The following is an 11,849-nucleotide window of genomic DNA, read 5'->3' as shown; positions in this document are numbered from 1 at the left end:
TCAAGGTCTAAATAAAGGATTTTAGTTTTTTTTTATTGAACTGAATTGTGCAACTTTATTTTTACCAAGCTGTTTCCTTATCAATATGCAAAGTGTATTCCAAGTGAGAGGAGTAAGACGGCCTTTACTATGATTACCTCAAATTTGAAATCAACTTTTGGAAAATGGGTGTTTCAGGTTGGTTGTTTCTGCATGGATGACATTGACCTATTCAAATCAAGGCAGCATAAAAATGCTTAATGACTTTGTTTTTGTTTTAAGATTGCTTACATTACATAACCCTAACCCTAGGCATGCATAAACGTTACTGATTGATGACAAACATTTGTAATAAAACTGACATTTTGCTCATTATTTAAGCTTTTAATTAGAACTGTTAACATTGAACAACTTTTTTTTTTAAATCACAGATTTTAAGACTTAACTTAAAGATTGTTGTTCCACAGGGTGAAACACAAGATGACATCAAGAAACAAACGTGTAAACATATCTAATGACCGCGGTTGAACTTCTTGAACCCACCGCAAGACTTCACCAAACCAATTGCTAGCTTGCGCTAACTCATTGTCCATAGCATGACAAAAAATGTAATTTACATAAAGACATTTGATATCCAGCATAAAATCAATGAACTAGTATGTGCTGTTGTAATTAGTATGACAATTCAGGCATATATCCCCCCACCCCGAATGCTCTGACATTACTACACACTAGTAGGACAACTGGCATACTAGTAGGTTACTCAACTGCACTTGTTGACATCAGTGGACTACTAGTAGTGAAGTACTAGTTGATAACGTAGAATTTTATGTCACGACTTACAGCTGCCAACTACTTTTACGACATTTTACCCAACTAGGAACATGTAATTGTCCTACTAGTGAAGACAAAAGTGTACTAGTACATTGAACTTAATTTGGATATATATATATATATATATATATATAAATGCTCAAATGGCTTCTCATGAATAACATTCCATGAACTAGTATGCTTTTTGGCCTCAGAAATTAAGACCATTATGCACTAGTAGAAATATTTCCCCCCACTTCTTCCTTCAACATACAAGTAGGACAACTGGGTAGTTCTAGTAAGGCAAAACTATTACTAGGCTTTTTGGTGCCTGCAAGACAAGCCATCTGGTTGGGCCTGGCTGGTAGCATTGGCCCACTTGTGCTACAGTAATTTACTAGTACAGTTTAATTATGTGTTGGGTGACCAAAAATGGCACAAATTGTGTGGAAAAACACTGCTAGTGCGCTGAATTGTCTTAATAGTGAGGGCAGAGAGTGTGGAAGTAAATGGACCTCAAAGTGGATACTAGGAATAGGGAATAAACGCTGAAACGGCTTTCGAATGAACTCCACCCCAGAGGTTTAGGCACATTGGTAATCAGTTTAAATGTGCAGCTCACGGTGAGAAATCCCTCAAGTGTCACCTCGGCGTCTCATCAGAGCCACCAGAAGCGCACGTAGATGATGAGCGTGATGAAGAAGACGGCCACGGCAGCAACTTTGGCGTACGTGGAGCGGGTGTTGAGGTACTTGGCGTCACTGCGATACTTCTTGGACAAGGTGGACAGATTGCTCGCTTTTGTGTCCAGGGCTATGAGGGAAATGGATACAATTTCTCTCTTTTTCTTACTTTCCCAAAACAAAAACAAAAAAAAAAATACTTACCGGAAAGTGCCTCTCCACGTTGCAAAACGTCTTCAATGTTGGCAACCATAATTCTTTGAACATCCTGCAGCTCTGTATTGATATTACCCAAGTTCCTCCTGGCCCTGCTGTCAATGTATGACTTTTTGGTTTTCTGGATGTATGTATCTTGGAAAAAAAAAAAAAAAAAAAAGTATATATATAAAAAGAATTGAAGGCACATTGTAGTTGTACAAAAGGCATACTTACCAAACTCGATGAAGGAGTACGGTCTGGTCACTGAGGAAACCCTCCGTCCGTACTGGTCCAAGAACTCACCGTGAAGGTCCTCGAGGTATGCAAAGACAATTTTCTTGGGGAAAGATGGCTCACAAAGGCACAGGTAGCAAACACCTTCTGCTATTAAATAACTAAAATTAAAACAAACAAAAAAAGACATTCACCATTGAATCCATTCAGATACCAAGCAAACAAATAAATAGGGCGATATTTCCCCCCTACGTTATCATAGTACAGTGAACCTACATAACCCATATTGTGGTTATATTGCTATTTTATTAAGGTGTGCCAGATGATTTCTACACCGGCTGATTTTTCTTGGTGTTGTAGTTAAAAATTAAAGGATAAAAAACAGTCAAATGTCCAGCCTGGAGTCCATATCTTTATGGTTGTAGGTTTGAAGGGACTAAAGTTATTTTAGTCATTATATATTGTTGAAATATTAGGCTGATGAATCACTTATCAAAATTTTGTTTTGCAAAATATCGGCATCATCCCAATCTATTTCAGTGAGGTTCAAGTTCTGATAGTTGTAGTTACTCTGTCTGTCTGTGTTACTGCTCCGTGTGTGTTCAAGTAGCAACAGGTTGATGGGTTTATTCATATTCACATTTATTCATTTATGCATACCGCTTATCCTCAATAGGGCATGCTGAAGCCTATCCCGGCTGATTCTTGGCGAGAGGTGGGGTACACCCTGAACTGGTCGGCGGCCAATTGCAGGGCACATTGAGATAAACAACCATTCACAATAACATTCACACCTGTAGAAAATTTAGTCTTCAATTAACCTACTATGCATGTTTTTGGGACTTGGATGGAGTACTGGGACAAAACCCACATAGGCACAGGGAGAATTCCAAATTCCAGGGGAGACCAGATTAAGCAGTCATCCACTGTGTAGATCTGTTCGAAAGTTTAGCCTCATAGGTGCTAATTTGCAGTAGCACATCTGAGGTAGTCTAATTTCCGGAGACTCAATTGTACATTTATATTTTATTAACTGTAAAGTGTTTTAAAGTAAACTAGCAGGGAGTGAGCACACTCTGCATCTTAAAATTGCGCAACCAAGAGTGAAAACAGGTTCTAAATAAAACTTTAAAAGTGTGTTATCATAACGTGTTTCAAGGCATTTATACGTTTAGGGCATGTCAGAAGAGTAAATCTTAAGTATATTTTAAAATATATGCATGCATGTGGTCTCACTATATCACATTTTTTTCACTTGTATTCCTGTGTTTGGAAAGTAACATCGCAATAAAAACAGGTTCACTGTACGGTGTATTTGTTGTTATGCTGAACATTTCTTGAACGTCTCTCCTCCCTTCACATACTGAAAGCTTATGTCCTTTGCTTCCACAGTGCAGCGGTCTGGACTTTGTGCATTCAGTTTACGGCACAGCTGCTTGGCTTGACTCTGGTACTGTTGGAGGTCTCTTCCTGACTGGCAAGAACAAGATTGCATTCAAATGTTCAGAAAAAAAGTCAAATGTAAGTGGATTCCCCCCTTGGGGGGTATCCTTAAATGTCACCCAACATCCATAAAAAAATATTTGAGTAGTATGTAAACATGATATAGTCCAGTGTGACTGTCAGGAGGAACTCTGAATAACTGACAGTTTCCTTTGTTGAACATGGGAAATTAAGTTTATGACCATTTAAAATGAGCAAAACAAATACCACCTGTTTGTTTAGTTCCATATGGTTGATAGTTTAAGCCAAATAAGTCCCTCTTAATCACACGTACACTATCTGTAATATTTTTGCTGACGGTGTGCCGTGAGCTTCTCTAGATGAAATCTGTTTTTAAAATCAATAAACAACGATCAAGCCCCAAATGTTCAAATACAGCTTGAAGTTTCAAGTGGGGTTTTGTCATCGTTTTATCAAAACGGACAGGCAAAGCAAATATTTATAAATATATTTTAAAAATCAAATAATTAAATATATGAAATATTTTTGGCGAATTTCCATTCAAACCTGGTCGTTCTCTTGCATGGAGGCAGCAAGTGGCAATCCATCCGCCACACGAGCGATCATTGTCAGTAAAATCATCTCGCTGGAGCTGAAAAATTCACAAGTAAACTTTTCGAGTTAAGAGACGTCAAACTTCGTGAAGTATTTTTTTTTCTCCAAGGTTTGCCGATGCGGAAAAAAACCAGTTGGACGGAAGTTAGCTGTGCGCCGGTGATATACATCCGTGTTACAACCAACGCTGATGCAACTCAGTGCTGCATATTTTTTTCCCCCGTCGCGTCGACCGTCTCGCACAGTCCAATTTGAAAACAGCACGGATTTGTTTGCGTGTGTCATAAAGTCATTTCATTATTTTGTTCCCCCGTTGTTGCTCGAGTCTGTATTCCTCTTGAGTTAAGGATATACTCGGCAGCATTGGGGGTCGGAGCAGACAGCTGGCAGACTGACTGCATCTCGACTTCGGATGCTGGCTCCAAACAACCAAGAGGCGCAGATGCGGTCTGTCTGGCTCCAAAAACCCTCTCTGAGCTGAAACCGGAGCGCTGCCCCCCTAATCATGGATACCCATGATAGGTAATTTTACTCTAATCTTGTTTGATTAACATGTAAGCATCTTCGGGTCTTTGGTGATGTGAGACAGCTTTCCTTCTCGCTTGTTTTTGGTCATTAGTTGTATGTGGCACATTTCCCATCACTCTCGCCTGCCTTCGTGTTAGTTTTCAAATTGAATCAAAACCTTTGGAGTTTAGACTTCCTGGCTAGGAATGATTGATGAGTGATTGTGAGCTGCAGTCAACCCGGTTGTATTGAAAAGATGGTTGTGGGTGTGGATCCGAAAACTGCTGCTGGATTCTCAGCATGATCATCAAGAGGGATCAATCCCTGGCCCACAGTCTGATGCGGCTCACTTTTCTGGATCAGGTCTGCGGTGGATGGAGCAGCCGCCAGTTTAATCCTTGAGAGTGTAACACAACCCCACCCCCACCCCTGGATGCACTAATCAATGACCCCACTGAAAGGCCTGAAGAGAGAGAAAGAGGAGAAAAAAAGGATCCATTGTTGGGGTGCAGCTGGCACCACCGTGCACCCTCTTTGCCAAGATCAGCGATGGTGTGCGTGGATTGAGTGCAGCTCGTCTTTGTCGCTCCAAGAAGGGCTGGGAAGGAGATGTGTTTCGAACCGAGGGCGGTGCTGCTCCTTCATGACTAATTGATGGGAAATGAGTGGTTTCAAGCTGCGGGTGGAGGGAATTCTGCCAGCACAACAAGGTCCGTTTCAGAAAATAACCATCTTTAAGTGGTTCGTTATACCGGTTACGGAGGTTATTGTGTCCTTTATGTCTGCTGAGGTCTTTAAATGGGCTCCCTTAGGCTGTGTGCAGTGGTACAATTGGTCCTTAATTAAAACTAAACAGGTTTCTGCACTTTACACTAGTGTTTATTTTTCTGACAAATTCCCAATTTTACTCCCTACGTTTGAGAATTGATGTACTGTCGACTCCTGACTTTTTCAAAAGAAGCTATTTTCTTTTCAACCGCTGCAAATTGCAACACAATATAAAAATCAAATATAAAACCGTTAATGGTAACATAATTTGAAAAACAGTTTAAAAATGTTTCAAATAAAAACATGCCTGCATGGGTTTTCTCCTGGTACTCCGGTTTCCTCCCAGATCCCCAAAACATGCCTGTTAGGTTAATTGAACATTCAAATTGGCTCAATAGGATTTACAGTATATGCTCCCTCTTATGTGTTCCAGTGAAGAGGAAGATTTTTTTTTTTTAAGCTTTCAAGAGATTAGACCTTTCCGACTGGTGATCTTAAGCTCTGCCCCCTTAACTCCAGTTGCCATGTCCCACAAGCTTCCAAAATGGCGACTAAACAGAACAGGTTTGAAGTCGATTCTCTATTGTGTATTCCAGAGAGAGGTCTCAATTATTTCACGCAAGGATATGTACACGGGATTAAAATTTTGGACGGAGCAAGACGCAGTGTCAGAGTTACAGCGAAATGTTGGCGATCGATGCAAAAAAAGTTTGGCTTCTCACAAACTTCATATTGAAAGCCAACAGGATAAAATAGTGGAATTGTACTGCACATGTAAAGCAGAGTGAGTATTTTTACCTGGAAAGATCATGAGTAATATCATTGTAGTCTTTATAAGTGAGTTAGGTTCAATTTTCTACAATTGCATTTAAACAATGGTGATTAACTCAGTCAGTACTGTAGTCACCAGATGAAAAAGTTTGACTTTGCTCGTAATCAAACCCAGTGCTTTGTCTTAAAAGTCTGATGTGATACAATTAGGCAAATAGACATTTCTCTTGCATGACATCATACATTTAGTATCACTAACTTGACTCTTCGGCATAAAACATTACACACTTAATCTAAGATGCTGTAGCGACCCCTAACGGGACAAGCCGAAAGGAAAAGAAGAATTCAGCAGGTCAGTGATAAACTAACAAAGTGAAAGTTGAATCAACCGGGCCCCTTGTAACCTAGCAGGATATCTTTCATCAGAATTGCACGTCGCCAAGTGCATCTGAGGACCATTTTCTTCGTAAAATGAACTTTTCCAAGCGCACGCTCCTAACAACCGCTATTGCTTGTGGGACAACATGGTGGCAGGGGCGTGTCACGCCAGGGGTTAAGACAATGCATATATCTGATTGGCTATTATTCTACGAGTGATTGACAGGTTGGAAAGGTCCATTGTTTTCTGCTGGCAGAAGTTACTGTTGGTGTAGTGGTACACTCGGCTGACTTTTGTTCAGGCAGCATGGGTTCAATTCCTACTGAGTAACGGCATTTGTATATGCCCTGCGACTGGCTGGCAATCAGGTCAGGGTGTAGGGTGCTCCTTATGCCCGATGCCAGATTGGCTCCAGCGCCCAGAGACCCTAACTAGGATGAGCGGTGTTGAAAATGGATGGATGTAAGTTTTCTGTTGTCAATTGCAGTAATGATTTGTGGTGAATGTGATGTGTCAGCCTAAAATCCACCGGCTTGAAAATCTTCTGTATTCTGTTTCTTTTCAATTGTTGTAATTATCTACCAAAGCATTTTTTTTTCAATCAGATCACAAAGTTTGCAAAGATGAGAAATCTGAGCATGTTTTGATAGCATAAAAGTCTCACCAAACACTACCACACACTGTGTTTTAAAAAAAAAACCTTAGCGATTTTATTTTCTTCACAGAATGACCTCTGTGTAAGTTAATAAAAGTGTGGAAAATAGTTTGTTGGTGAAAAATGTGTACTATACATAAATAATGTTAAAATGAAATTTTACTTGTGTGCGTAAATACATTTTAGTCTACTTTTTTACATAATCACAGCAGTTGAATCAGTATTTCTGCGTTTACCCTTCTCTTTTTTTTGTTTGTTTTGTTTTGTTTTGTTTTAACTCAAGTATTTACTTAAGTACAGCACTCTTCACTCTCTCACTCTCTGAGACTTGACTGTGATGCTCGGGGGTGAAGAGGAGCAAGGCTGAGGAGGAGGAGGAGGAGGAGATGGGCTGCACCTCCGCCAAGCAGGTGTCTGCAGTTCCCAACAGTGAAGAGGACCAGAGCAAATCCCACAGCAATGGAGACCTCTTCTCTGGTCAGTTCAGCATGAGATAGAAAACCAGCAAGGTCCGAGATTTGATTGGCACTCTCAGAGAGGTCTCAATTTATTTCACGATATTCTATTCGTGCTTCGCTATTTACAAATTTACCTATTCATGTTTTTCCTCTGCAGGCCATAAGATGGCCTCTAAGACGTATTAGATCTAAAAGGAGTAATTGGTGTCAAGGAAGTACAATATGACTGAGAGTCTTAGAGCTTTGTATTTTGGGGTGGGGTGGAGCCAACTTTAGCCTGGCTTGTTAGCGGAAGTCACAGAAGGTCATCACTGCATGTGGATGGACATGCACGCAAAATTTGTACGGGTAATGTTATTATATAAGTTTAAAATGATAATAGTGTTTTGGATAACAGTTTGTGGTATATTTACAGTTTAATCTATTAAAGTAGACAATTACAAACATGTTGGGGGGGGTTTCAATTACTTGTGGCAGGTTTACTATATTATATATTATGTTATTCTGGTTGTAGTTTGCGGAGCACTGACTAGTACTGAAAGCTGTTCCTAATAATCTGACAACCCACTTAGAATAATACAACCAAAAGATTGGTAAAATCTTCAATCAAATCTTTCCATATAATTCTTCACAAGGTCTCAAATTCTGACCCTAAATAATAATACTCAAATCATCACTTGAATATTTGTGAAAACTAGTGGCGCATATAAGGGAAAGAATCATTGAAATTGTGATACAAGCATGACATTTGGTACGAATACCCTTCAAATCTCAAAAGTCTCAAATGTAATTTTTTGCTTTATAATTTGAAATGAATTTCAATTCCATCAATGTACTAATATTGAATATAAAGTTATTTTGGTAGTAAGTTGTTTTTCTGTATCTAATCCAGTTCTCGAAATACAATATATAAATACTTTTACAGACTCAATTATATAGCAATTGTATTACAGTCGACTCGAAATATGGCTATCGTGGAAGCATGCAGCAATTATAGTGTTTGAGATGAATCATGTGCTCAACCTCCAAAGGTCTCTCTGTCTCGATGTGATGATTTCAATTCATGACAATATTTGGATATTTGCATTGCAATGAGTATTTTAGTCCTTTGCTTTCTGAACGTGTGGGAGTCAGAGTAGGAAGTGGAGGCTGTGCAAGTGTGAGCCAAAACACAGTGAGAGGAGAATCGGCCTGACACCTCGTGTGTTTTCCGCTCGCCAAGCATTGTGTAGAGAGGATTTGGGCCGCGGCGTGAGAAATCAAGCACATCATTACTTAGCCAAGTGGCTAAGTGTGAGAACTGCCTGTGAACTGAGAGGAGAGGCGGGTTTTGCCCGCGGTGAGCCATGAGCGGGCCGCTGGCCATCGCTGTCGTCGATTAACGCAAAGAGATGCGCACCTCTCTGCCTCTTTTGTCTCTCCCACTCGCTCGCAGATGAGTACAAGATGAAAGGGGGGGACAAAGTCAAGTACATCGGCGGCGAAGAGCCAGGAGTGGAAGGCCAGGACAGCACGGTTTGTTACATTTGTTATTACTGTGTTATTATTACAGGGTTTTGGGTATATCAAATGGAATATGTGCTGTATATATATTTTCTAATGAATACATGAAAAGAGGCTTAATGAAATGTCTCTAACCTCAATATTTTCACTTTGTATCACTATTGTCTTGAAAGAAAAATCCAGACTTTCAGCCATATGCGATAAAGAGTAATGCGGCTCTTGCAGACTAAACAGAAGAGTTTGACAACACTTTTCAAACAGTTCAAGTGTTCAAGAGATAATTGATTAGTTCTCAATGTTTTTTCAACTCTTTGATAAAATTAGCACATGAGGTGAAAAAAATATATATAGACGTGAGGTTTCTACGGAAGCGTATTGCTGTCACAAAAAACTCCTGTTTTTCAGGCAAATAATTTTTTTTTTCAAAAAAAATTAGAAAAAAAACAGAAAGAAATATTAGCCCGAAAAACAGAAAAAAATAGCCCAAAAAAACAGAGAGAAAAATTTTAGCCCGAAAAAGTTTTTTTTATTTTCTTGTTTTTTTTTTGTGACAGCAATACGCTTCCGTAGGTTTCTTCATGATGTATATATAAAGAATCTCTATGTACATACATTGTGTGTGTGTCTCTGTTTATACTCTGTGTATATACTGTATTTTGTATATATGTAAGAAAAAAATGGGAGACGGTTTTGCCGCCCCCCCCATTCCTGTGTATATAACTGAGTCACGTATAGTGCGACAAATAGTTTTCTGTTTTTATGTCCTTCTAGGAGAAAAGCGCTTTACTCGGGAAAAATCAACTCACGGATGAAACCGGATCGAACGAAGATGGAAAGATATTGTAAGAGTCTCTGCTCTATTATGTTATACTGTATTTCCATATCAACTACAGATTGATGTATTTTAGCTGTTCTTGTTTTGCCCTCATAGGAGCATTCATTCCTCAGAGAGCCAGCAAGAGTTTTTCAGGATGCTTGATGAGAAGATTGAAAAGGTATTACTGGAGCTTTCATAGTCACGCGACATCACATACTAAAAAAAGCGTAACTGGATTGGCTGGCTGTTTAGTTCTGACCTGAAGTAACCCCGTCTGGTGGCACAGACGGTGAATTTTAGACAGCCAATTGTAGCCAGTTGAATTGTTAACATTGAAAATTCAAATCCTGTTTTCTGTGGCATTTCAAATTAAAATTCTGGTGGCACATATTTACTTCCATATATTTTATTAATAGTTTGGTCATGGCTTTGGCCTGTGAATAAGTTTCTTGTGCCTTTTACAACAGGCTTGATCTTAATGCGTGTGGACCTGTAAATTGGTCACGTCAAAAAAACGTTTATTTCATCCATCCATTGATTTTTCTATATATATATATTTTTGTAGGAATCTGTTTATTTAGGATTTATTATCAGCTTTTTATTCAATGAAGTGTGTTTATGCTTTGTGGGTGTGTTCATTCCATCCACCTTTTCTATTCTGTGTGGTTCATAAAATTTGATTGTGATTAGGACAAAATCCTTCCATGTAACAAGTGATTTTGATTATAAGATGGTGATAATATTTGATACCTTTCCAGGGCAGGGACTACTGCTCAGAGGAAGAAGAGATGACATAGCACCATGCTCGAGCATTCATCAGCCATCCGATGGCAAGGGTGCTGGTGTTGGAATGGTCAGTACCATTACACCCGTCCAAAGGGGAGAAGGACAATTCAGAGCAACTTCTCGCCCTCGTGCTCATTACGAAGCTCCTTCGTGTCTAACCCAATGACCCAAAATCAAAGACGCTTCACGAGTTGATGAGAGGACTTCGGTTCAGTTTACGTTACAGAAAAGCCATTACAGGATTTGGGGATGAAGAGGAACTCGTCCCTGCTTGGAAGTCAATATACATTGATTGGACAGTTTCGACAAGTCATAAAATTGGGCTTCATGCGTGAATATTTCTTATTTTTCAATTGGATCCATTCAGTGAAAAGTAAGATGCATATTATATTGCCACACAAATTTGATCCAAAATCGAATGCCCCAATACATCCAGTGTTACAGTACTGTGTAATAAAATTGATTGATAAGTTTAACTGAATAGAATTTCTATGCCTTGAGTCATGTTTCCATGATTTACTTTTTCATTGATACTTTAAAATTATCTTCAGGCTTTAAGGCTGCTGATTTGAAAAAAAAAAAAAAAAAAAAAAGAGTAATTGAATTAGTTGTATGTACAATTACAGTAAAACCAGCCGCACAGATATTTCATGCATGAGGCCCACGCTCTCCACCTGCCCCCCTGAAAAGTCACGAGGTTGGCTTCTGCATTCCCCCCCAAAAACCTATCACTCTTTTCTACAATTTCTGGGCCGATTCTAAATGTCTCCCAACATTTCTTTCCATTATATTTATGTGAAACAAGGCTCAGGGTTGCTTCCTTTCATCACCGCACATTAAGACCCTTGCACGCACTCACACGGTCGGCTTTCGATGTAATGACCCGCTTGGGTGAACTCACTCATTAGTCGGCGTCTGTATTTCACTCATCAGTGTTACTGTGGAAGTCTATGTTGGTCTTTTGTTTTTCTAAAAAAAATAAAATAAAAGTGGCTTTGAACTTATCTCCACTGCTTCGGACACACAAGTATTAACTGTCACCAAAAGTCAAAGTATGACCTGCAATAATAGATTTTTCTACATATGGTACATTATAATGAAAAGCCATTTAACCCTTTTTTTCAATCCTTTCTATAAAACTTAAAGATCCATCATTGTACTAATATGCTCTTTCTCTTCACGAGGAAGATAATTTAGTGCACTGGTAGAATGAATGACTTAGTTAAAAAAAAAATCCACT

At 39.2% G+C, this 11,849-nt stretch overlaps 2 protein-coding genes across 3 annotated transcripts; one reads left to right on the top strand and one right to left on the bottom strand.

The window, feature by feature from the left end:
• Window positions 1-955: 955 nt before the first annotated feature.
• LOC133511380 (vesicle-trafficking protein SEC22b-like) lies at window positions 956-4,139 on the bottom strand. Its single transcript, XM_061840255.1, has 5 exons — window positions 3,918-4,139; window positions 3,272-3,381; window positions 1,908-2,068; window positions 1,680-1,826; window positions 956-1,605 (listed from the first exon to the last, which is right to left on the bottom strand). The coding sequence occupies exons 1-5, from the start codon at window positions 3,990-3,992 to the stop codon at window positions 1,451-1,453; spliced, it is 648 nt and encodes a 215-aa protein (XP_061696239.1). The 5' UTR covers window positions 3,993-4,139; the 3' UTR covers window positions 956-1,450.
• A 14-nt stretch (window positions 4,140-4,153) lies between these two features.
• On the top strand, window positions 4,154-11,613 carry zgc:55943 (uncharacterized protein LOC406337 homolog). 2 transcript variants are annotated; one of them, XM_061840259.1, is made up of 6 exons: window positions 4,154-4,487; window positions 7,346-7,522; window positions 8,939-9,018; window positions 9,778-9,848; window positions 9,938-10,001; window positions 10,582-11,613. In XM_061840259.1, exons 2-6 carry the CDS (start codon window positions 7,432-7,434, stop codon window positions 10,618-10,620), a joined length of 345 nt encoding a protein of 114 aa, XP_061696243.1. In that variant the 5' UTR covers window positions 4,154-4,487; window positions 7,346-7,431; the 3' UTR covers window positions 10,621-11,613. The 2 variants fall into 2 exon arrangements, with proteins under 2 accessions (XP_061696243.1, XP_061696242.1); XM_061840258.1 differs by having other exon boundaries at window positions 4,157-4,487; window positions 7,372-7,522.
• Window positions 11,614-11,849: the final 236 nt, after the last annotated feature.

Source organism: Syngnathoides biaculeatus, chromosome 13 (genome assembly GCF_019802595.1).
Source record: "Syngnathoides biaculeatus isolate LvHL_M chromosome 13, ASM1980259v1, whole genome shotgun sequence".
NCBI lineage: Eukaryota > Metazoa > Chordata > Actinopteri > Syngnathiformes > Syngnathidae > Syngnathoides > Syngnathoides biaculeatus.
Note: the sequence above shows the minus strand (reverse complement) of the source record. Positions and strands in the feature narration are given on the sequence as shown.